At 36.8% G+C, this 24,150-nt stretch overlaps 2 protein-coding genes across 2 annotated transcripts; both read left to right on the top strand.

Annotated features, from left to right (window-relative positions):
- Positions 1–452: 452 nt before the first annotated feature.
- LOC149702987 (solute carrier family 12 member 9) lies at positions 453–12,179 on the top strand. Its single transcript, XM_089866893.1, has 12 exons — positions 453–610; positions 1,446–1,803; positions 1,874–2,008; positions 2,565–2,699; positions 4,551–4,844; positions 4,913–5,132; positions 6,005–6,245; positions 6,324–6,448; positions 7,484–7,676; positions 8,018–8,425; positions 8,573–8,761; positions 9,226–12,179. Exons 2-12 carry the CDS (start codon positions 1,455–1,457, stop codon positions 9,727–9,729), a joined length of 2,793 nt encoding a protein of 930 aa, XP_089723019.1. The 5' UTR covers positions 453–610; positions 1,446–1,454; the 3' UTR covers positions 9,730–12,179.
- A 94-nt stretch (positions 12,180–12,273) lies between these two features.
- On the top strand, positions 12,274–23,456 carry LOC149702986 (uncharacterized). Its single transcript, XM_089866894.1, has 3 exons — positions 12,274–12,433; positions 14,140–14,469; positions 17,345–23,456. The coding sequence occupies exons 1-3, from the start codon at positions 12,392–12,394 to the stop codon at positions 17,855–17,857; spliced, it is 885 nt and encodes a 294-aa protein (XP_089723020.1). The 5' UTR covers positions 12,274–12,391; the 3' UTR covers positions 17,858–23,456.
- Positions 23,457–24,150: the final 694 nt, after the last annotated feature.

The following is a 24,150-nucleotide window of genomic DNA, read 5'->3' as shown; positions in this document are numbered from 1 at the left end:
CGAAGAACTCGGAAACTGTGGTTCGAAGTAAGCATTAAAATAACAAATATACGAAATAGGTTTTCCCACCATTATTATCTTGGTTTTTAAAGTTCAAAAGATTTCCCCACGATTCAATTGTAGGCTTAAACAGCGGAAGATAGTGGAAAACACTTGATAATTTATTTATACAGGAAAAATATCAATATTTATATTTAACAATTGAGTTTTATCAATGAATTTTTTTTATTAAATTTATGGAATTTCGGAAGTTTACGGAAATTTTCAGCGTTTCCACTATTTTTGTAATTGATATGAAAATTTGAAAGTTGGCGCTAATAGATAAGGCAAATTCATTGGCGTTCGACTTTGTAAATGGTTTCTTGTCATGCGCGTTGAGGGATTGATGCGCTCCGGCTGATAACAGCAGCCGATTAAGGGCAATGACGTATCACCATGGCATCACACACGTTCTGTTGGTATTTTCATTGATGAGCAGTGTTGCTGAACTCCCATTTACTGTCTGATATGCGCGGTTAAAGTGGGCTAGTTTTGGACAGAGGATGTAATAGAAATTTCAGTCCCAATATTTTCTGGTTTTTAACATAAATCCAAACGTCGCATCGAGCTGGTATGTAATTCGAGAAATATTTTAGTTTAAAGGCTACGAAATTTGAATTATTATAGCCCGTCAATCGTTAGGCTTAGCTTACTAGGGGTGTTTTTGGTTAGCGGAACTTAGTGGCTCTGGCTTATGACAATTGACTCTAGTTACTGTACCATAAAATTGTAAAATAGGGGTGAAACCTTTGACAAAAAAAGAAAAACAACCTGATTACCTAATAAAATTTATGATGAACCCTGTCATAACAAGCTTTTGAAAGTAGTAAAACCCTAAGAAAATAGGGAGCTAACAACTGGCTAGGGGGAAGAGATAATCTGACGTCACGCAGCCCCTCTCTGGTTGGCATTTTTGCGCGTAGAATACTGTTTCCAACCGTTAGGGGGGATGAAACTCCAGTAAGAGATAGGAGAGTGTGACGTTTCAGGGTCAGGACTGTTAGCTCCCTATTGTACACATCAAAGGTGGGGTGGCGTAGCGGCTAGCGCTTTCGCCTCGCAGCAAGAGGATCCCGGGTTCGAACCCGGACTGTGGCACCGGGTGAAAATCTGGGAACAAATCCTTCTGCGTAGAGTTTGCAAGTTCTCTCCCCGCTTGTTAAAAGGAGTTTTCCTCCGCGGTCTAACCCGGTTTCTCCTTTCCATCAAAACTTGCAGAGGTTAACGGTAATAGTTAGTATAGGGCGCTGTAGGTTAGCTGTGGCATAGGGGCTAGCCACCACCCCTCTATGCATTGTAAAGGGACCCACCTGTAAACAAGCCACAGGCTTAGTGTGGAAATCCCTTCATAGACCAAGCTTAGATTATTATTATTATTATTATTATTAAATCTTTTCTTTGTAAAGTTTTTCAACATGTCTGAAGTGGAAATAGATGTCAGTGATCGGAAACCCATATTACAACAACACAATTCACGAAATGTACTATCAGACCCTGGTCCCGTTGTTGGAGTTCAAAATTATTCCGGCAGTAATCTATCAACCCCTAATTATGGGCTTATTGGAGGAAGTCAAAATGCAGTTGATCGTGGACCTTTACTCAGACACGCCGGATTGTTTCGAAGTTTAAGTGGCGGAGGTACCCTCAGTACCACGGTAGAGGGAGGAGGATGTGTATCTTCCATACGCAGATTAACGACTTTCACCGGCGTGTTTACGCCTGTTAGTTTGTCTATGTTTAGCGCAGTTCTCTTCTTGCGAGTTGGTAAGTTAAAAGTAGCTCTTTCGCACGCTACGCTTTTAATCGTTAAAACTAATTTTGGAGGCCATTTTAGGATTTGTAGTTGGACACTCAGGGGTTTTGCAGACTTTATCGGAAATGGTTCTTGCCTATACCATTCTGGTTTCAACTGTGCTTTCAATTTGCGCAATTTCAACTAACGGAGCTGTAGAAGGAGGCGGAGCCTATTGTATCTTTTTTTTTTTTACAACAATAGGGACTTGGCAGTACTACGTCATGCGACGTCAGGCTACCTTCCACTAGTGCTAAAAAACATACCAGTAGGAGGGGCTTATGTAGCTTTCATTCTGTTAAAAAAAACATACCATAATGGCGCTGGGGGCGGAGTTAAGCCCGAATTGCCAAGTCCCTATATGGACTTGGCAGTACTACGTCATGCAACGTCAGGCTACCTTCCACTAGTGCTAAAAAACATACCAGGAGGAGGGGCTTATGTAGCTTTCATTCTGTTAAAAAAAGTACCATAATGGCGCTGGGGGCGGAGTTAAGCCCGAATTGCCAAGTCCCTATAGGGACTTGGCAGTACTACGTCATGCAACGTCAGGCTACCTTCCACTAGTGCTAAAAAACATACCAGGAGGAGGGGCTTATGTAGCTTTCATTCTGTTAAAAAAAACATACCATAATGGCGCTGGGGCCGGAGTTAAGCCCGAATTGCCAAGTCCCTATTCAAAAAATCTTTGTTAAATGTCGAGATTTAGTTCCTTAATTTAAACGTGACACAGTTATGATAAGCAGAGCATTGGGACCAGAGTTTGGAGGCAGTATTGGTACCCTATTTTTTGTAGCCAATATATTCTCTAGCGCTTTATACATATCAGGCTGTGTTGAAGGCATTGTTGATAATTTTGGGCCATCAGGTGCGTAATTGGTTTTATAATTCTATTTCTTATCACTATACTAACCCTCATGACAGATAAGGGAAACAATATAAATTGTACAATCACGTAAAAATGTTTCGGAAAACTTTGCCTATTGATTAACTAAAGATAATGGCAATTTTTAATGTAGTTTTTCCGCCACTAGGGGGCTTAGAGAACGGTAAGGAAACACTGTAGATTTACTGTAAAACTTGAAATACTAAAAATAGGACTATCAAAGTATCAATTTCATATAGATAACACCATAAGTTCATAAGATAAGTCCCATAAGTTTCACTGATTACTGAGAGCTTGCCATGAAGTGACGTCGGTGAAACGTCATAGATTTTCACAAAGCGACGCCTGGTGAGACGCGGTCAAAGACTTATTACAGACTAAATACTCGCAAAACCGAAAGTAGTCAATTCTCGCGTCGTACTCGAACTAGCTCTCAATGATTCTCTAGCATTACGAAATAGGTAGTGTCATCCTTATAGAACATATCATATAAACTTGTGATAACATATTTTCCTAAAAATATCTTTCATGATTCACCGTTACATTTTTCGGGACTCAGTCATCTCCCAATGTCAATATAAAGAGTTGATAGAGTGGGAAAAAAATATAATCTACATTCATATTGCTATCATTAAAGAAAGTTTTTGTTAAAAACTAGCGCTTCATCTTAGAGGCTTTCTTTGTACACCCTTTATCCTGGCCATTGAAAGTTTTAGTTCTCCAAAAATCCGTCAACTCTACGACAATGGCGCTAGCTTCATCGTGGGAGTGTAACGTCGAATACATACAGATGATAATAGGAATAATTGTGTAGCCATCTTCTCCACGTACCTAGGCGGATTTTGTGGGGAGAGTTAGATTAATCATTATGTATCATAAATTTTACGTCACTAATAGTCTATCTCTCTGCGCCCTGCACCTTGTCTAGGAACTCGCGTTACTACTAAACCAATGAAATACCAGTTAGAAAGACTACAGGATTATGAGGCGTGATGGATAGTACTCGAGGGTCGGCCCACAAAATCCTCGTAGAAATTAACATAGGCTATATGGGACACAATATATTCCCGATTTTATACATAGCAAGTAGCTTCAAGTCTCGGCTATGGTTTAGTTTAAACAAATGCTACTAGATGCTTCCATAGTCTAGGGGTGGAGTTTGCTGGCTATGTAAGCTTATCTTTGCAGCTCCGCCCTTGTAGAGGAGTAATCATTGTGGTGTAGAAGATTAAGCCTTCGTGTTAGGGACGAAACAGAAGCCGACATTTACTTTAAATAGGGTTCTTTAGATAACCTTGAATATCGCAATTAACGGATTTCCGAATCAAAATTGCCCATAGAACCATCCATAAGTACTGCAGTCCTACCTAACACCCATTCGGGAACACCCTGTTTAAAGGGACTATCTACTTGGTTCAGTCGATGTATTTCCCTCGACTATGCTAAGTTATTGTCTCTTTAACAGGGGAACAATATATATTAGTCCTAGTACCCGACCCGATACCCGAACGGGTACCCGAGTCCCAATTTTAAGCCTTTGCCAATACCCGTGGAGTCTGACAAAATTCCCACCGGTCAAGTTCATGACGTTAGTCATGTTACCGCGCATGTTTCAATACTTCTGCCTTTCATAATTAAATAATTTAATTAGTGACAAGTTATTAATTAATATTGTTTAATGGATTATACTATGGGATAATGGCTCAGCTCTGAAATCTAGCTTTTAATTGGACCCAAAAGCTAATTTTGGGGATATTGCAAGACCCGAAGTTAACCCGTCACCCAAAAATCTGGACCCGCACAGCCCTGATAATAATGTATTTTTATTTATAGGAAGTTTGGCAAGTTTTTTACCAGCTGATGGATGGTACCCCTTTCTTTATGGCTCGGTTCTCAATTTTTTCAACCTTCTCGTGTGTTTGGTTGGTGCATCCATGTTTGCCAAGACGTCCTTTTTCATTTTCTTCGTGGTTATAGCTAGCACCCTCTCGGTTTTTGTAAGTTTTATGGCCCAAGGCGCGTTTGATGTAGAAATACCCGCGGAAAACCATTACGCCTTCAGCCATAATATTACCAACGCTTCATACACTGGATTTGTATGGGAAACATTCTTGACAAACGTTTGGGGTAAATTTCATTTTAGTTGTTTAGTCTAGTTTACACTGATCGATTAGTTAAATAATTTTCATTTATAGCCAACTATGGAGTGGATTATACAACCGAGAAAGTCACTTCATTCGCCATAGTATTCGCTGTATTTTTCAGCGGTGTTACTGGTATCATGGCTGGTGCCAATATGTCAGGAGAGTTGAAGGAGCCTGCAAAATCCATTCCAAGTGGAACACTGTCAGCTTCGGCGTTTACTTTTATCACCTATATGTTGCTGGTCTTCTTTACTGCCGCCACTTGTTCTAAGTAAGATCATTACAGCGAAACTAGAAGTATACTATTCACCCAGTTTACCAATCATTGGTGGCGTCGCGCCGTTAACCTATTATTAGTGATCTGTTCATTAAGCGTCTTGTTAAAGGGTTCTTTGAGCCTATGGTGGGTTTAATACAGGGTTCGTACACGACCTGGAAAAGTCAGGGAAATTGAAAATGGACCTAAAAAGTCCAGGAAAAATATATTGGAAGGGAAATTTAAAACCTGGATAGCAGTACAAGGGTGATCAGAACATGTGTTGTCTGAGATTTGACCAGAGCCCCAAATTCTCGGACCTCGCTTCGCTCGCTCTAGTTATTACTTAGATTAAGTTAAATCATTGGCTTATTTTTATAACAAAACTCGTGCAAAAATGATTCAAGTGAATTTAGATTCGTTTCCATATGTGTTCGCCATGTACGTTATTGCAAATGGTCAGGGAAATTTGTGGAATTTTGTCAGGGAAAAGTCGGGGAATTTCATTTCGAGAATTTTGTACGAACCCTGTAATAGTTTCACCGGTTGTGAATCATTGCGAATCTTGCAAGATCTCTAGGCTCAAAGACAAACTGGTTAGAGAGAGGGTAGGCGCGGGGATCTTTAAAGCGAGTTTCGGTTGTAGTTTAGTTTAAACAAATGCCACTGCTCCCATAATTGAGGGGTGGAGTTGACTAACCCTAGAAGCTTAGTAAAGGCTAGTTTTAGCTCTGCCCTCATGGACAAGTCTCGATAGGCTCTTGCCTTTGGCGAGGTAAAATTTGTGTATAGAAGATCTGCCAGAGTGTTAAGGGTGAAACAGGAGCCGACATTTGCTTTAAGTATCCTGACACTTTCTCTAACAGTTCTTATAAACTTATTTTCAGCGAGTTACTTGTAAACAATAACTTGTACATGCAATACATCAACTTGTGGCCTCCATTTGTGGCAATTGGAATATTTTGCGCCACTTTATCAGCGGCTTTGAGCAATTTGATTGGATCTTCTCGCGTCTTGGAAGCTCTCGCGAAGGATGAACTTTTCGGCGCTCTACTCAGACCAGTAGTTCGTTTTACGCGAAATGGAAATCCTATTGCAGCCGTCGTCATTGCTTGGATATTAGTTCAAGTAGGGCTACACTCTCACCAGCAATGGTGCTATCATTTATTAAATATTATGAACAATTTCTTTATTTTTAAATTCTAGCTCATTCTTCTGATTGGATCCTTAAATATGATTGCTCAAATTACGTCAATTTTCTTCCTCTTTTCGTATTTTTCTACCAATTTGGCCTGTTTCGCGTTGGAATTAGCTTCAGCTCCCAATTTTAGGTAATTAATAGTTAATCAAACTGTAATTTTAATTTTTTTTCTCATATTGAGTGAGTACCACTTTTAGACGATAGAGTTCTAATATATAGAGTCCCTGTCATACCAAGAGAAAGTATAATACTTGGGTCCGAATCTAACTTTAGCCCTGCTTTCTACCTCGTTTTTATCTCCCAAAGTAGCAAATCAGGAGGCTAAAGGCTAGAAATTATGTTTGGGAGAAAAATGCTCATGGGATTCTGGGAGAGGGAGGCGCTCCTCGTCGGTCGATTCTAAGCCCGTAGTCTGTGAGGAGGCTATCCTGGGAGGGGGGAGTCGCGATTCTAGAGTGGTAGAAATTAGGGGTGTGCGGGTACCCGATACCCGAAGATTACCCGTTCGAGTATCCGGTCGGGTACCCGCCCGATACCCGACAATGACTTTTCCAACTATTCGAAACTACTCGGGTAGTAAAAAATACTCCCCCCCCCGTGTCGAGCTGAAACAGGTTGTCGGGTTATTCGCGGGTAGAAAAATAGGAATCAGAGGTGAAAGGGGGCCCACCCACTGTCCAGTTTAGAAAGAATCGGAATTTTTAAGAATGACGAAATTCCATGAAACACTGTTTCAAGGTGGAATTTAGTTCACATGAGATAAACGTTCTGTGGTAGCTTCTGGTAGTTTTTTCTGAGACAGACTAGAATCACCACGCAGAGCGACACACCTATATCATCCCATTGCCAATATTCTGTGTTGAAATAAGACTAAGGGTTAAGGAGAAAGCGGAACCAAATGTTAGAGAAAGCATCAAAAAAAATTAAGAGAGACCATTCATTGAAGAACCTAGAATTGAGATTTAACTGTAAAAATAGTGTACTTAAGGGAATTTTTGAAGGAAGTATCTATTTCTTTAACTCTAATTATCCGAAAATTTTGGCTACCCACCAGCCAAATGCTTACATGAATAGTATGGTTATTGAGGCCCTACTTTAATTCCCACATGAAGGGGTACTCACTCACCCCTATTATGAAATGAATTAACAATGTTTCCAATTCTAGACCATCGTTTAAGTTCTTCTCTTGGCACACCGGTTTAATTGGTTTAATAGGATGCGCTACCATGATGTTTGTTGTCAGTCCCATCTATGCCTCGATAACAGTCATCATGTGCCTTCTTCTCATCATAGTTCTTCACATTCGATCGCCTCCCGTTCGTTGGGGCTCAATCAGTCAAGCCTTAATTTTTCACCAAGTAAATAATCAAAATTTTCTCCCATTAATGTGTTCAAAATTACCATTCGTCTCCAGTGGCAGTCTGGGAAACAAGTATTTTTTAAACTAGTCCTTGGGACCAGTGACCGCCCTAGTTTCCAAATACTAAACTGGTCTGAGATCTCCCTTAGTTTTCCTATACATTTGCACCCTGAAGACCAATAACCTCCACTTTAATTTTAAAACTGGTCCAAGCATTTAATAAACTGGTTTTGGACCAGAGGAAGTGTGCCATTTCCCAGACTGGTCATGTGCTACGACTTTCAGAATCACTTAAATTTATCAAATATTTTATTAAAATTCGCAACTTATTTTTTCTAGGTTCGAAAATACCTACTGATGCTCGACTCTCGTAAAGACCATGTAAAATTCTGGCGGCCGCAGTTTTTACTGATGGTGGCTAATCCCAGAACCAGTTTACCTCTAATTCGTTTTGCCAATGATTTAAAGAAAAGTGGGCTTTACATGTTGGGCTATGTAAAAATCGGAACCTTGGATGAATACGACACCGATCCGATAGGAGAAGAATATCCCCTTTGGTTGACGCTTTTAGATAAACTGAAGGTTAAGGCCTTTGCCGAGATTACTATGGCTGTTTCAGTTCGAGAAGGTTTACACCATTTGATTCGTATCTCGGGTTTGGGAGCCATGAAACCCAATACCATTCTCTTTGGATTTTATGACAATAATGAACCGAAAGATTTTTTCGAAAAACATATTGAGTTTCAGGTATTTCGAGACGTTAAGTTTGTAGCAGACGACGCAATCGCCGGGCTCTCGTTCTTGTTTTATACCGTCGAGACGCCGCCGATTGCGTCGTACGCTAAAAGTTTTGTACAGATCTGACTCTGAAATTCATTGTTATTTTGATTGTAGGATCTGCAAAATTGTAGACTACGAGATCAAGTGTTTTTGGATATCAGAAAAGATAATAGTGGGCGTACTTTGGGCGAAGAAGAATACGTGACTATGATCCACGATTGCGTTTTTCGACTACAGAAAAACGTTTGCTTGGCTCGTCACTTCCACAACTTTGATCGTAAAGCAATAGCCAGCTCTAAAAATGTAAACAGTCTTTAAAATTATCCTACGCAGTGATACCAGCGATCCTATAATTCCTTTAAAATCGTATATTTTTGACCCTGTCCTATATTATCCTATAATTTCATAAAGGTTCCTACAATATCCTATATCAAAGTTTTATAATTTAGAGTCATGTTAATCGAAATTTAGCTCTTAGAGATTAGCAGATTATATTTTTCTACATAGATAATTTAAGCCAAAATACTAAAATAGTATTATATACAGTGCAATTTTTCTCCTATAAAAACACACATTTTTCTCCTATGAAAACACACTTTTTTTCTCCTATAAAATCCTATAGTTCTGGAAAAAATTATTAATTTCCTATAAGGAGTAAAGTTTTTGGCTGGGCTCGATGCGTACAATACCTACTTAATTCTTTCTAAGCCTTCACTAGACAAACTTTTCCTTCTCGATGCTATAACTGAAATTTATTTCTGTTTTAGACCATCTTTGTCGATGTTTGGCCCCTGAACTTTTTCGACCCAGCTTCGGCAACGACCATCGATAACTGCTGGCTCTTCATCATGCAGTTGGCTTGTATCTTGAACATGGTGGACGGTTGGAAAAAGCGGACGCAGTTGCGAGTCTTTATGTGCGTTGATGGCCAGGTTGACAGTCAAAGTAAGCGACAATTACAGTGGGAAAGTATGCTGCGTATGTTGAGAATCAACGCCAGTATTAGCGTCGTCTTGTGGGACCACATTACGTCTCAAGTCTCCGAAGAGGATAACCAATGGTATCCGGGAAGTGATTATTTGAGAGGGGTTAATGGAATGATTCAACAACACAGCCGGAAAACTGCCGTAACTTTCATCTATTTACCACCTCCACCCGCTGACGTTTCGGAGAATGTAACGTACTTGCAAAAATTAGATATACTTACGGCTAATTTACCTCCGACTCTATTAGTACATGGAATTAGTCCCGTAACTTCTACAACCCTTTAAATTATTATTATAATTTATCAAACTTCCAACTTGATTATTTATCGTACGAAGTTAAATTAAATTTTAAAAGGACAACGTGAATGATGTAGATAATTAACGTTACGTTTTGAATTTTTGATCATAGTTCGGGTTTTCTAGTTTTATTCTAAATTTTTTAATTAGTTTAGAATTTAAGATTACATTACTACGCCTGGATGTCTCTATTTTATATACTGAACTGAACTGAACTGAATTGCGTGAACTTTTAAAAATATTGTATAGAAGGGTTTGGTTTATTTATTTTTTTGTTACTAAATAATCAAATCAAATAACTTTTACAAGACTGAGGAAAAAAAGGGATCATTGCAATATCAATATCATCATTGTATTTTATAGATTTATTTTGAGTTGCTTAAAGGGAATATAAAGCCCACGTTCTCGTACATCGTTTAAAGGCTCAAAAATTTGACGAAAGATTTGGTCATCCATAAAGTAACAAGGTTCTTTTTTTTTTTTTTTTTTTTTGCACTAGTTTAATAAATTAATAATTACGTAATTGTGGGTGTAAAAAATGCCTCGGGCCTTAAATTCTCTTTAAGTAATGAATTTCTGTGAAATTAATTAGTTAATACGATTAATCGATAAATCTTTTGGTGATTGTGATAGAAAACCAAAGAGGAAAAAAAAATTGAATATTGTCAAAATTGAAAATTCTTAATTGAATATTTTAGTGATTGCATTCAGAGTAAATTTGCTGTTTTTTTGAAAAGTTAGGTGGTGTAGCGCTGTGTAGGAACATTTTTACGCTAGCTTTGAATTTAAACGCTAATTGAAAGATACATTGTGTTGTTAAGATAGATTTTTGCATGTTTTTGAATTTAATACCCTTTAAGCTTAACAGGGAACTCTTTAAGTGACTTAATTGAACCATCAGCAATATGATAGAACCATGGATAAAGAATGCGCGTGAGGAAATTTGTTTTCACGCTATAGGATAGGCAACTCCCTATCTCGAGCGACAGCTTATTCTGTATATACTCAGTTACAACATCAGTTGTCAGCACGCGCAAATATATTTCTCTATGGAACGTAGCTTTGTACGTGCTGACAACAGACGAAAAACCATCAGGATATTCAGGATTTAAAATATCCGCGAGTTTTTTTTAGCTCGAGTGCACGGACCTTTAGGCCTTGGTTTCAATAGGCAATTTCAAACGTATTTGAAACTAGGGCCTAGAGGTCCGTGCACTTGAGCCAAAATACTCGCGGATATTTTAAATCCTGAAGATCCTGAAGTTTTTTGTCTCTTGACAGCACGTACAAACCTAGGTTACATAGAGACCTAGGTTTACGCGTGCTGACAACCGATGTTGTAACAGAGTATACACAGAATATGCTGTAGTTCGAGATAGGGAGTTGCCTATCCTGTAGAGTGAAAACAATTTGCTCACGCGCATTCTTTATCCATGATAGAATGTTAAAAACCTTTCTATATACGAATGCCAACTTCGTAATAGCAGAAAGCGTGCTTCTATTGGATAGCTTTTCCGCTGCATGGTGGGCAAAAGCTTGATTAGAGTAATGGGTCAGTTAGAGGCGAAAGCAAAACACCCATGTCATTTTTCCCTGCTTTTAGCGATGGATTATTGGTGTTAAGAAGAGCCGTCAGCATGCAATCGATTTACGCTTTAATTTTCTGACTATTCACTAGTCAGAGCAATAAAAAGGTAAAAAATAATTTAATTTTGTGGTTAGGTTAGGTTATATTTCTCGCTATTCTGAAGAAATGTTTGTGTTTCCTCCCCCCCTTTTGGTAAGCAACTTTTCATTTGAACTTTATTAACACAATCACTGAAAATAAGCTCCAGTGTGAGTGTAGCTTTAGAGGTCCTTTAGGATACAACAATAGGCTTCTGTTTAAAAAAATAAATATTTTCGCGCCCTTTCCAAAACAAAAGCTAATTCCTGCTGTTGAGCCTTATAGTTGGTATTAAATATTGTATTTTATAACGTTACACGCGCTACTTGGTTATAATAATATATTTTAACGTTATTTATATAAGAAGACCAAATAATTTTTCGTATTTTTAATGTTAATTCAATAATTTGTAATTTTATTAGAATTTTTTAAGTCCATTTTGAATTATTTTAGATAATCTTTGTCTTGTATTATACAGATAGTGTACGCAACTACGCACATGGAGAGTTCATACCATTTTCAGCAGGAAGCCGGGACAGAAACCCGCCTGCTTTAGTCCTCCATGTAGCCTGGCCTCCTGGTGTAAATGGTATAAATCCTCCATGCGTGTATACTATCCTCAAGCATTCCTGAGCTTTTTTCTATATTTTACCAAGTTATCCCTAATTTAGTATTATAATATTAACCTAGTCTTAATTTTTCGTGTGTCAAGTATAATTTTTACTGTGATACAAAACTGGATAAGTAAAATAAATTATCTTTAATTATTTAATTAGGAATTTTTATTAGGTTAGAGAACCGAACCGAACTGATTCATAAACGGTTATTGTATTTCAAAATTTCCTTCTCGTTATTTGATTGGTTCCCGCCATTTTTAACGAAACGACGCCGTTGGTGAATCCGGTTCGCCGTCCCGCTGTTTTGGCGCTCATAGAAGAAAAGCAAGGCTTAGCGATTACCTTCGTTTGTTCGCAAAAATACGCAATGTCAGAAAATAAAGGAGACACGGTGGTTTTAGCGACCAAAGTAAGCTAAAATTATGTATAAATATTTATTTTTCGGTCTACTTTGTGTGGGAACTATTTATTTTACAGGGTTTCTGTCGGGAAACTAAATAAATACGGAATTTTCCTATACCCAAATTTTAGCGTTGTAGTACAGTGCCAAATTAGCAAAGGCTTAGGATAGGTGTTAGTATTGGTTCAAAATTGCCAAGATATAAGAGGCAATACGGAGTGTTATTGCTTATATTAGTGTTTATCTTGGTCTAATGGGCATTTTTATTGGATTACTTAATAGATAATGTTCAGAAATTGATCCTATCAAGCTACTAGTTAGTTAAAAATTGGGTTTTCATAATGGGTAAAATGGCGGAGTTAACAACATAGGGTTTAGCAGTGGAGCTATCTTACAGCTACATTTTCAAGGCTAATCGCGCCAGCCAGACATAATCCACGATATCCTACCACCACCCCAGAGGCACACCTCCCGATATCCCGCCATTTTTAAAATATGCCAAGTCCTAAAAGCATAAATATCCCTTTTTACAAAATATTACTAAATTTTGTATGCTTTTTTACCTCAAAATAATGGTCCTTTTCCAGATCATTAGACCCAACCATAATTTTTTTAAGGGGGAAGTCTAGCGTTTTGAAGTAATAAAGGCAAATTTTCTTGAACTAAATACAAGATAACTAAATAAGATAGAACATCGCGGTTTGTTTTAAAAATAAATTTAATGACTATTGTAGCGATTGATATAGTTTTGAAAATGTTTTAAGTACAATTACTATTCGTTAATTTTAATTTAAAATAAAGAACTTCCTGAACTGGAATCTCCAGTTCTAAACACTCGAATTGCAAAATTTCAATAGAGTAATGTCAGTACTAAGTATGCAAACGTCATACCCTTCTATCTCTTTGCTCAGTGTCATCCCCCCTACCAGGCGCGTACAGTATCCCCTCTTACAAAAGCGCGCCAAGAGGGAGGGATACACAGTCTACTCCCCTCTCTACCTGACACTACTCTTTTGCCAGCAGTCCGTACCGAGGCTTTGTAGCGAATGATTTGCTTTGGTGACTCTGGCTTAAATAGATTTAAATTAAATGCGAAATTTGTAATCCGAAGCCAGCTTTTCAGGTTTTCTAAAGATGGCACCACTATGTATGAGTTGGCTTTTGATATAAACCTTATCTCAACCCTGGGCGAGTTCTAGGCCTTTCTGTCAATCATTCGTCCACGCTCTTGTATAACCCCATGCTCCCCAAATTTTACCACCATATTATCTTTCTCTACGCCGTCCTTCCATTGAATGGGGAGTTTATTTAGACATGATATTTTTCGCACCTCCACCAAACCCCCCCTTCTCAAGAGACGATTTTTAGAGCCATCTATATTTTCAGTTAGGCAAAACAAAAATGTAAAGTGAAGTGCCGCCTCTAGTGGGTTATCTGCGTACTTCAAATCGCTAGACTTCCCCCATAAAATGACTGGGGAACTTTATAATCCGCTTAACACTAACACAGAAATCCTTCCGATAAACTGTTGATATGGATGATGAAAGCCATGAAAACATTGATTAAAATAGTTTCCGCACCTCAAATGTTACTGTATTTAATTATAATATGATTAACCTCCAAGAAATGATATTTGTTGAAAAACTGTATTTAAAATTCGCGAGCTAAAGTAAAGTTTTTCCAAGGATCTTTTTATGTTTTTGGAATAATTTCAGAATGAAGTTGAAAATGATACTGCTAATTTAAAAGCTGACAAAAATGAGAAAGAAACGCGGAATGATACTGAAAATGGAGATGGAAGTTCGGATGAACCGTCTGTGAAAAAATCCAAGACGGAGACAACAAAGTCATCTCGAGCTAGCCGTGCCAAAGATTCTAAAAGAATAAGTGTTATGGCTAAAACGGCGATAGAAGGTGAAGCGCTTTTGAAAGAAATGGGACATAAAGATGAAGAACCAGAAAGTAACCGAAGGCGAACTCGATCGCAAACTAAAGGAACCCCTGTTGCCAAGCCAGCTCCTAAAACTCCCATAAAAAAAGCAGTGGTAAGTGAATTTAAAAATCAATGAAAATTTAAATTTAGAGCCCTTTAAAATTCCGTGTATAAATGAGTCACTGGATTAGTAAGGGATTTAAAGTTTTGTCCTAAAAAATCAGGGATTTTGTTGGGTATATTAATATTGGCCAGGTGTGATGAAGTGGGCTCTGGTAAACACCTTAAAATGGTCAGGGATATTGGCAAAGTTACGTCAGGGATTTTCAGTATCCAAATCCGTGTATTACTACAGCTATTAATCATTGGTAGTATGTAAGATTCCTTTCTAATAAATGCCTAAAAATTGTTGGGGATTTTGGCCCAAATTGGTCAGGCGGGGTTTGTATGGAAGCCTCTTCCTCTTTAAAGCTGCCACTACACACAGTCATAATACTCGTGGGGCAGCTTTTAACTTCCCAGTAACTAGGTTCACCTCCGGCTTGGGAATAAATGTTCGTATGCAGGACACTAGACTCTGGAATTACCTCCCCAATTGGGAACTAACGGCTCTGATCCTGAAACGTCGTACCCTTCTATCTCTTACTGGAGTTTCATCCCCCCTAACGGTTGGAAACAGTATAGGAAGCTAACAACTGGCTAGGGGGAAGTCTGACGTCATGCAGCCCCTCTCTGGTTGGCATTTTTGCGTGTAGAATACTGTTTCCAACCGTTAGGGGGGATGAAACTCCAGTAAGAGATAGGGGGGATGAAACTCCAGTAAGAGATAGGGGGGATGAAACTCCAGTAAGAGATAGGGGGGATGAAACTCCAGTAAGAGATAGGGGGGGTGAAACTCCAGTAAGAGATAGGGGGGGTGAAACTCCAGTAAGAGATAGGGGGGGTGAAACTCCAGTAAGAGATAGGGGGGGTGAAACTCCAGTAAGAGATAGGGGGGATGAAACTCCAGTAAGAGATAGGGGGGATGAAACTCCAGTAAGAGATAGGGGGGGTGAAACTCCAGTAAGAGATAGGGGGGGGTGAAACTCCAGTAAGAGATAGGGGGGGTGAAACTCCAGTAAGAGATAGGGGGGGTGAAACTCCAGTAAGAGATAGGGGGGGTGAAACTCCAGTAAGAGATAGGGGGGATGAAACTCCAGTAAGAGATAGGGGGGATGAAACTCCAGTAAGAGATAGGGGGGATGAAACTCCAGTAAGAGATAGGGGGGATGAAACTCCAGTAAGAGATAGGGGGGATGAAACTCCAGTAAGAGATAGGGGGGATGAAACTCCAGTAAGAGATAGGGGGGATGAAACTCCAGTAAGAGATAGGGGGGATGAAACTCCAGTAAGAGATAGGGGGGATGAAACTCCAGTAAGAGATAGGGGGGATGAAACTCCAGTAAGAGATAGGGGGGGTGAAACTCCAGTAAGAGATAGGGGGGTGAAACTCCAGTAAGAGATAGGGGGGTGAAACTCCAGTAAGAGATAGGGGGGGTGAAACTCCAGTAAGAGATAGGGGGGGTGAAACTCCAGTAAGAGATAGGGGGGGGGTGAAACTCCAGTAAGAGATAGGGGGGGGTGAAACTCCAGTAAGAGATAGGGGGGATGAAACTCCAGTAAGAGATAGGGGGGATGAAACTCCAGTAAGAGATAGGGGGGGTGAAACTCCAGTAAGAGATAGGGGGGGTGAAACTCCAGTAAGAGATAGGGGGGATGAAACTCCAGTAAGAGATAGGGGGGATGAAACTCCAGTAAGAGATAGGGGGTGAAACTCCAGTAAGAGATAGGGGGGGTGAAACTCCAGTAAGAGATAGGGGGGGTGAAACTCCAGTAAGAGATAGGGGGGGTGAAACTCCAGTAAGAGATAGGGGGGGTGAAACTCCAGTAAGAGATAGGGGGATGAAACTCCAGTAAGAGATAGAAGGGTGTGACGTTTCAGGGTCAGAACTGTTAGCTCCCTATTCTACGCGCAAAAATGCCAACCAGAGGGGTGCTGCGTGACGTCAGACTATCTCTTCTCCCTAGCCAGTTGTTAGCTCCCTATACACTAAAACAATCACAGACATTGAGTATTTTTAAAAAAGATATTATACCATTTATAAAACAAAATTTTTAACCTTTATTGTGATTTTAATCTTATTTATGATAATTATTTATATTTCCTTATTTTATTGGACTCCCATTTAAACCAGCCTAGGCTGATGGTGATATCCTTCTTGAATGAAGCTATTGTTATTATTAACCTGGATTAGTCATGGATTTTAAAAATGGTGGGAAAGGTCTGGGATTTCAAGTTTTATCCTAAAAAGTCAGTGATTTGTCAGGGATCTTGTTTGGTATATCAAACCATTCTTTGATTAGTATGGGCTTGGTCTGATGAAGTGGGCTCTGGTAAACACCTTAAAATGGTCAGGGATAACCTGGAAAAGTCAAGGATTTTCAATAGAGCTATTTCAGTGGGGGGAAAATTTCGTCTGCTACGAAAATTGGGCCTGCCTTTGAGCAGGGCCAGAAATAAGGAAAAATTCTTATAGGACATGTGTCCAGTGATGCCCTCTTTGCCTGGAAAAATTATAGGACATTGTCCACTGATTGTGCAAAAATAGTGTCGCATCTTCATAGTCAAGCTATCAAAACTTTGGAAAATTTACTGGTCAAAATGTCCAGTGACCCCCTTAGTTTTTTTAAAAAGTTATGGGACATTTTAAAATTTTATTGGACAATGTCCAGTGTCCTGTGCTTATTTCTGGCCCTGCCTTTGAGTGTAGGGCGGCCATTTTATGAGGGTTTTCTCTATGGGCAAATAGCATTGGTGACGTAGCCATTACCCCCTCTGAAATAGCTCTATATAAAAGCTTAGTATAAACCCTTTAATAGTACTTATCTGAATTAATTTAACTGTAGTTATTATATTTTTTTATTTTATTTTTAAAAAATAACTTTAGAAAGCGGCTGCGAAAGAAAAAACACCAGCATCGTCAAAGCGAAGTCGAAGGGGTCGCCCAAAGAAGGGCCAAAAATCGGAAAGTGAAGAGGAGGAAGTAAATAAGGACGTTGAAATGGAAGAGGAAGAAGAAGAGTTATCTGGTAAAGAGGAAACCCCTAAAGGCAAGAAAGATGTTGCCGAGAAGGAAATGAACAACAAAAAGGAAACCGAAGATGAAGCTGACGAAGAAGACTCTCAAGAGGATGAGAAGAGCCAGGACGAAGAGGAGGAAGCGACCGAAGATAAAAAAGAAAATGACAAAGCCGAAGCGAATAATAAAGATAAAGAAGAGAGTAAGGATGAAAAAACAGAACCAGCCACTGCTGCTGCTGCCGCGTCTCCGGAGAAAAAAGAACCCGAAGTTACCACCACCACTACCAACACGACGTCAGCATCATCCCCGACAGTTACGAGTAAAACGTTAGAAGCTTCATCAGAAACTGGGGGGAACAAGGATCCTCCCATAGACTGAATATTTGGGACTTTCGTTTTTTTGTTTTTACTTTTTTGGTAAAGTAAAAAAAAATTCTCATCAGATAAAACTTGAAAAAAAAAAATATATTGTAAGCATGCAGGTAAGAGGGTTTTGTATCATTCGTTCTCTTCTTCTTTATCCCCCCCCCCCCCATTTCACGCTCCTCTTTACCCGACATACTTTTAAAAAAAATTTATAACGTAAGAAACTGTTAGCCTTTCTATGATCAGATGTATAAAAAAAAAAAGCATTTACGGACTTTTCATCTTTTTTGTTTTCGTTTAAATGTAACTTGAAAAATGCGACAGGAAGGAAAGGTTAAAGAAAACTACAGTAAAATTAGAATTAAAAACCCGCAATTTGGCCATAAATTTAATGATAAACAATTAAATTTAAATATATTTTAAGAAGAAAATTTAATTTTAAATTAACGACAAACGTGGGAAAGTATTTTAATTTTAAATTTGGTTTCGTATCATCTTTAATTAACGTTTAAAGAGGCATTATTTTTTTTATCGTTGTTAAATTTACTCCGTTGAGGTCTTTCGTACTCATAAAGGGAAAGTATAACAATTTATTTGATTGGTAACTAAAATATCAGGTTTAATAGCAAAACTTATTAATGGAAATTATTTTAATTAACAGTCAGAATCGAGGCCTAACTTTTATTGTGGATTTTATTTGTCTAATTTAGAGAATAATTCTTGTTTATTTTATACTCTCCTTTAAACCATGAAAACGCAACGCAACGCAGTTTTATTATTAGAAATATTTTCTAAAAAAGTGGAAATATCGTATCATTTTCCCGGGTTCTTTTTTTCTTCGCAAACTTTCAAATTACTTAAACTACCAACAAAATTTTAATTTTTAACACTAAGGATTTGCAATAGAACCATATAACAATGATAATGGAACAACCAAAAGACAATGGTTCAAACCTCTGTTTTTTCAATCGCGAAACTGCGTTTAAGAGAAAAAGCTTTGATTCCTGTCGCTATTTTTTTTTTTTTTTTTAGTTGCGTTTTATTTGCCATAACTATAGATAGATTTTTTTTTACATTTATTCATTTAAAAAGTATAAAGTATAAAAAAGGCTGTTAATAGTATCACCGCAAGATGTTTGTGTGATAAAAAAGAAGCTTTTAAAGATGAGAATATAAAAAAAAAAACAAAAAAAACCTAACAAACATGCAATTTTATGTGAGAAATCCCGCCTGATCTGCGTGTAGAGAAGTGCCATAGAAGAAATTTTGGCCTGTCTCTTTAAACATACAAAAAAAAACACTTTAAATTTCAATTCTTTTTCATTTTTCCCTCCTAAAGATAAAAGTTCAACTGAGTTAAATAAATTTTTCAGTGCAAAAAAAAAAGTTGTTTTTAAAACTTTAAATATAAACGTAAAAAAAAATTTCGTTAAAATTTTTAAAATTCGAAAAATATAAACGTAAAAAAAAAAAAAAAAAATTTCGTTAAAATTTTTAAAATTCGAAAAATATAAACGTAAAAAAAAAAAAAAAAATTTCGTTAAAATTTTTAAAATTCGAAAAATATAAAAGTAAAAAAAAAAAAAAAAATTCGTTAAAATTTTTAAAATTCGAAAAATATAAACGTAAAAAAAAAAAAAAATTCGTTAAATTTTTTTAAAATTCGAATTTTCTCAAGTAAAGGATCTCACAGCGAAAAATTTTAATTTCTCAGTTGGACTCGACTTTTTAATTAGTTATTGGTTGTACTTATAAAAAAAGTATGCTTGAACATTTTATTTCATTAAGATTATAACTGATTAACGAACGTTGTTTAGTCAATGTAAAAAGTTAAATAGAAAAATAATGAAACATTTTCCCCATTTCCCGGTAAACTTTGGGCCAAAATAAAAGCTCATTTTTTTTTAGAGAGAGAGAAAAGATACGTCTAATAGGCGCACAATATTTGTATAATAATATGGACTAACGCTGATCCTCCCTCGATCCCTATTCTAAAATTAATTTAGGTTTTTTGCTTTAAAACATTTAAGAGGGCAATTTGAAAAAAAAATAAATTAAAACCGAAACTTCAAGTGTAAAGTTACATCAAAATTAGACTACAAATAGGGAAGAAAATTTAACAATTTTTATTTCTTTCCTCCCCCCCCCCCTTTGTAAGGTAGGGTTTTTTTTTGTTGCCGAATTGATAGGGAAGTTGCGTTTAATTCTGCAATTGGCAACGCTCAAAGTTACATTTAAATATGCAATTGGCAACTCTCAAAGTTACATTTAATTCTGCAACTGGCAACTCTCAAAATTAAATTTAAGTCTGCAATTGCCATGGCAACTCTCAAAATTAATATAAGTTGATAGGGGATGTTACGTTTAAAATCTGCAATCGGCAACACTCTAAGTTACATTTAAGTCTGCAATTGGCACCTCTCAAAATTACATTGAAGTCTGCAATTGGCACCTCTCAAAAGTTAAATTTAAGTCTGCAATTGGCAACTCTCAAAATTAATATAAGTTTGATAGGGGATGTTACGTTTAAAATCTGCAATCGGCAACACACTAAGTTACATTTGATTCTGCAATAGGCAACTCTCAAAATTAAATTTAAGTCTGCAATCGGAAACTCAAAATTACATTTAAGTCTGCAATCGGAAACTCTCAAAATTACATTTAAGTCTGCAATCGGAAACTCTCAAAATTAATATAAATCTGCAATCGGAAACTCTCAAAATTACATTTAAGTCTGCAATCGGAAACTCTCAAAATTAATATAAATCTGCAATCGGAAACTCTCAAAATTAATATAAATCTGCAATTGGCAACTCTCAAATTAAGGTTTAGTAGAAATTTTTCAAAAACAAGAGTGTTAAAATAAGTAATTAATCATTAAGAACTCCTATCAAAGAAGCATTTAAAGACCCCTTTTCACACTGCCGCCGCGTTATAGAAAATGTGCCATCGCAGTTGCAAGCGGGAAGTGTGCGCAAGTCCTATTCGAAGTCCCTAAAAAAAGAATTTAGCATTTAATCATCTTTTCCGTTCATGTACAAGGCCGGTCCTTAACTATTAGTTTACCTAATTTGTTATCCAATTTTGATGTAGTTTGTCACATTTTTTTCTTCTTTTTTATTTTCTTTTTTTTTTGGTATTTGAGTTAAAATACTTTGCTTATTAGATCGTGGGCTAAACATTCAGTTTGTATTTTGGTATCCGCTGTTACTTGTAAACACCTTTTTACTTATTTGTCTTTGGTATTTAATTAAAAGTAAGATACTTTTTTTTCTGTCTTTTTGTTTCACTTTAAAAACCCTCAACGCAACGCAAAAAAAAAAAATTAAACAAAAGAAATTCCGGCCAAAGGATTTTTTTTTTAATTTTTAATTTTCACCCAAAAACCCAATTTAATAATAATAATAATAATGTATATTAAATACTGTGTTAAAAACGAAAAGGTTGAAGTGTAATATACGGATAAAAAACAAAGTGAAGAAGTGGATCATTTTTAAGATACAAATAATTTTATTATTTCATAAAAGTGCAAAAAAAAACGCAATTTTTCTTTATTATTATTTTTTTCCAAATTTAACAAAAAAAAACGTTATCAACTAATAGCTTTGGTATTTTAATTAACAGTACAAATTTAATTGAACCCTACCTATATTTAACTTGGGGTGTTTCCTAGCTACATCGCCCGACCATCTTTTAAATTTATGAAATTTGGATTATTTTTGTTTACGTTCAAAGTATTTTACTAAAAATATAATAATTAATAATAATAAATAAATAAATAATTAACATATACAGGGTACTTTAAACTTAATTAACATTAGTTTCAAAGTGCAAATTCTAATATTAGATAATAAAAATTAATTTATAAAATAACAGCGTAACAAGAAGGGTGGTAGGACCTACCAAGGTACGTGGGTTTTATAGGTGATTTAGAGTCAAAAATGTCATAGAACAATTTCAACTCAAAATGACCCATAGAAGCCACTATACTTCAGTAGTACCACCCTCTTTGGTAAATGCTACACCATGGATAAAGAATGCGCGTGAGGAAATTTGTTTTCACGCTATAGGATAGGCAACTCCCTATCTCGAACGACAGCTTATTCTGTATATACTCTGTCACAACTTCGGTTGTCAGCACGCGCAAAGCTAGGTCTTTATGCAACCTAGCTTTGTACGTGCTGTCAAGAGACAAAAAACTTCAGGATCTTCAGGATTTAAAATATCCGCGAGTTTTTTTAGCCCGAGTGCGCGGACCTCTAGGCCTTCGTTTCAAATGCGTGTGAAATTACCTACAGCCTACTACACAGTACACACGTATTTGGAACTAAGGCCTAGAGGTCCGTGCACTCGAGCTAAAAAACTCGCGGATATTTGAAATCCTGAAGATCCTGAAGTTTTTAGTCTCTTGTCAGCACGTACAAAGCTACGTTACATAGAGAAACAGCTTTGCGCGTGCTGACAACCGATATTGTAACAGAGTATATACAGAATAAGCTGTCGCCCGAGATAGGATGCAGGGAGTTGCCTATCCTGTAGAGTGAAAACTAATTTCCTCACGCGCATTCTTTATCCATGGCTACACCCTGTATTTTTGAAATTAACATATTGAGGTTATTACTTAGTTTATTCGATCTTTATTAATTTTAAAATACTTTGAACTTATATTAAATTAATCCTAATTTCTAAATTAAAGCATAACCCTTATACATATTTAAAATATTTAGCAACTCATTAGCATAACCACTTAACCAGCTTCTTCTAAAACTCATATAATTAAAATACCCACCCACTGCAAGCGCTTTATCCTTAGTTTAAAATATCATTCTAGACTTTATACTAAAAAAACACAACACCTACATTTATGTAATAAAAGTTATAAAACCCTCACCTATATTTGCCCTAACGTTTTTGGAAGTAAAAAAAATATTCTTGAATTACAGATAGATTCTTTAAAAAAAAAAAAAAAAAATTAAAGAACTTATTTTATTCCAAAAACGATTTTAAAACAAAATAAAAAATATGCGCATAACATGTAGTATAATCATCACATATATCATCAAATCAGACAGACAAAATATACAAATTTAAATAAATAGTTGTTTGTATTGATCGATGAAACAGTTTCAAGGAATAAACAAAAAATATTTTGGGACGAAGAATTAAAAATGGTTAATAAGATAATAATATTGGTTGAACGTTTAAAACTGAAAAAAAGATGGTTTAATAATAAATAAATTAATTAAAAATATTCGGATAAGATATTATTAAAATATAAATGTTGCCAACCAAGGTAGAGTAAAAAAAAAGGTTATTAAGCGTGAATTCATTGCGTTATTAAAACTTCTCCCGAAAGAAAACGAGAGAGTGTAAAATTAATAAGAAAATGAATCGATATATTGAATCAATATAACTGTTTTATATATAACCTGTAAATTTGGCAACAACCTCGCTACGAATTACCGAAAGATCTGGCATTAATTAAAAGTTCTTTAGTTAAGTCGTAGTGAAGGAACATCACATACACCCCCACCCCTTTATTCACTGTTCATCAGTCACTATATATCTGTTTTTGTCATGACTGTGTATTTTAATAAATGAATGTCCTTTAATATTTTAGTGGACTTTCTCTTAATATAATATTCAACTAGGGATAGATTTAATTTTAGGAGTAGGAATGGAGAACGGTTAGTATTTACTTCAAGTCCGAATCATAGCCCAGTAAAAAGCCCCTCTCTCCAAACTCCAACACGTAACGAAAATTTTAAATTATCTTATTGGCTCACTTAAACTACGTTTTGATGACGTTGCTGACGGGGGGACGGCGAAAAATACGTAATTACTAATTACTTTTTACCTCTGTCGCTATGACCCGCCTCTTCTTTGAACCCCCCGTCCCAGGGAAGGGGGTCCGGTACTTTGACGAGCGCCCACATTATTCTCTATTCCTCCTCCTAAAATTACATCTATCCCTGATTCAACTCTTAAATGTATTTTAAGCATTTAACAAGAAGTTAAGGCGTTACCATATAGAGCTATCTCAGAAGCCATAGTGTGACGTCACCCATGCTATTTTCCCGTAGAACCAAACCGGTACCAAACATGGCCGCCCACTGCCAAAGCTAAGCCCCTGACGTTTTACCTAGGCACTGACGTCACAACTGAGATAGCTCTATTGGTTGGAGGTAGGGATGTCAAAAACCGCCCGGTTTAACCGAAAACCGGTTTTTTCAATCCCGGAGCACCGGTTTTTACCGGTTTTTTAATTCTTCGGTTTTAACCAGTTTTTTAAAATGAAAACCGAAA

The sequence above is a fragment of the Phalangium opilio genome, unplaced genomic scaffold (assembly GCF_054372755.1).
Source record: "Phalangium opilio isolate 3A_F unplaced genomic scaffold, DU_Popi_V2 ptg000017l_1, whole genome shotgun sequence".
Taxonomy (NCBI): Eukaryota; Metazoa; Arthropoda; class Arachnida; order Opiliones; family Phalangiidae; genus Phalangium; species Phalangium opilio.
Note: the sequence above shows the minus strand (reverse complement) of the source record. Positions and strands in the feature narration are given on the sequence as shown.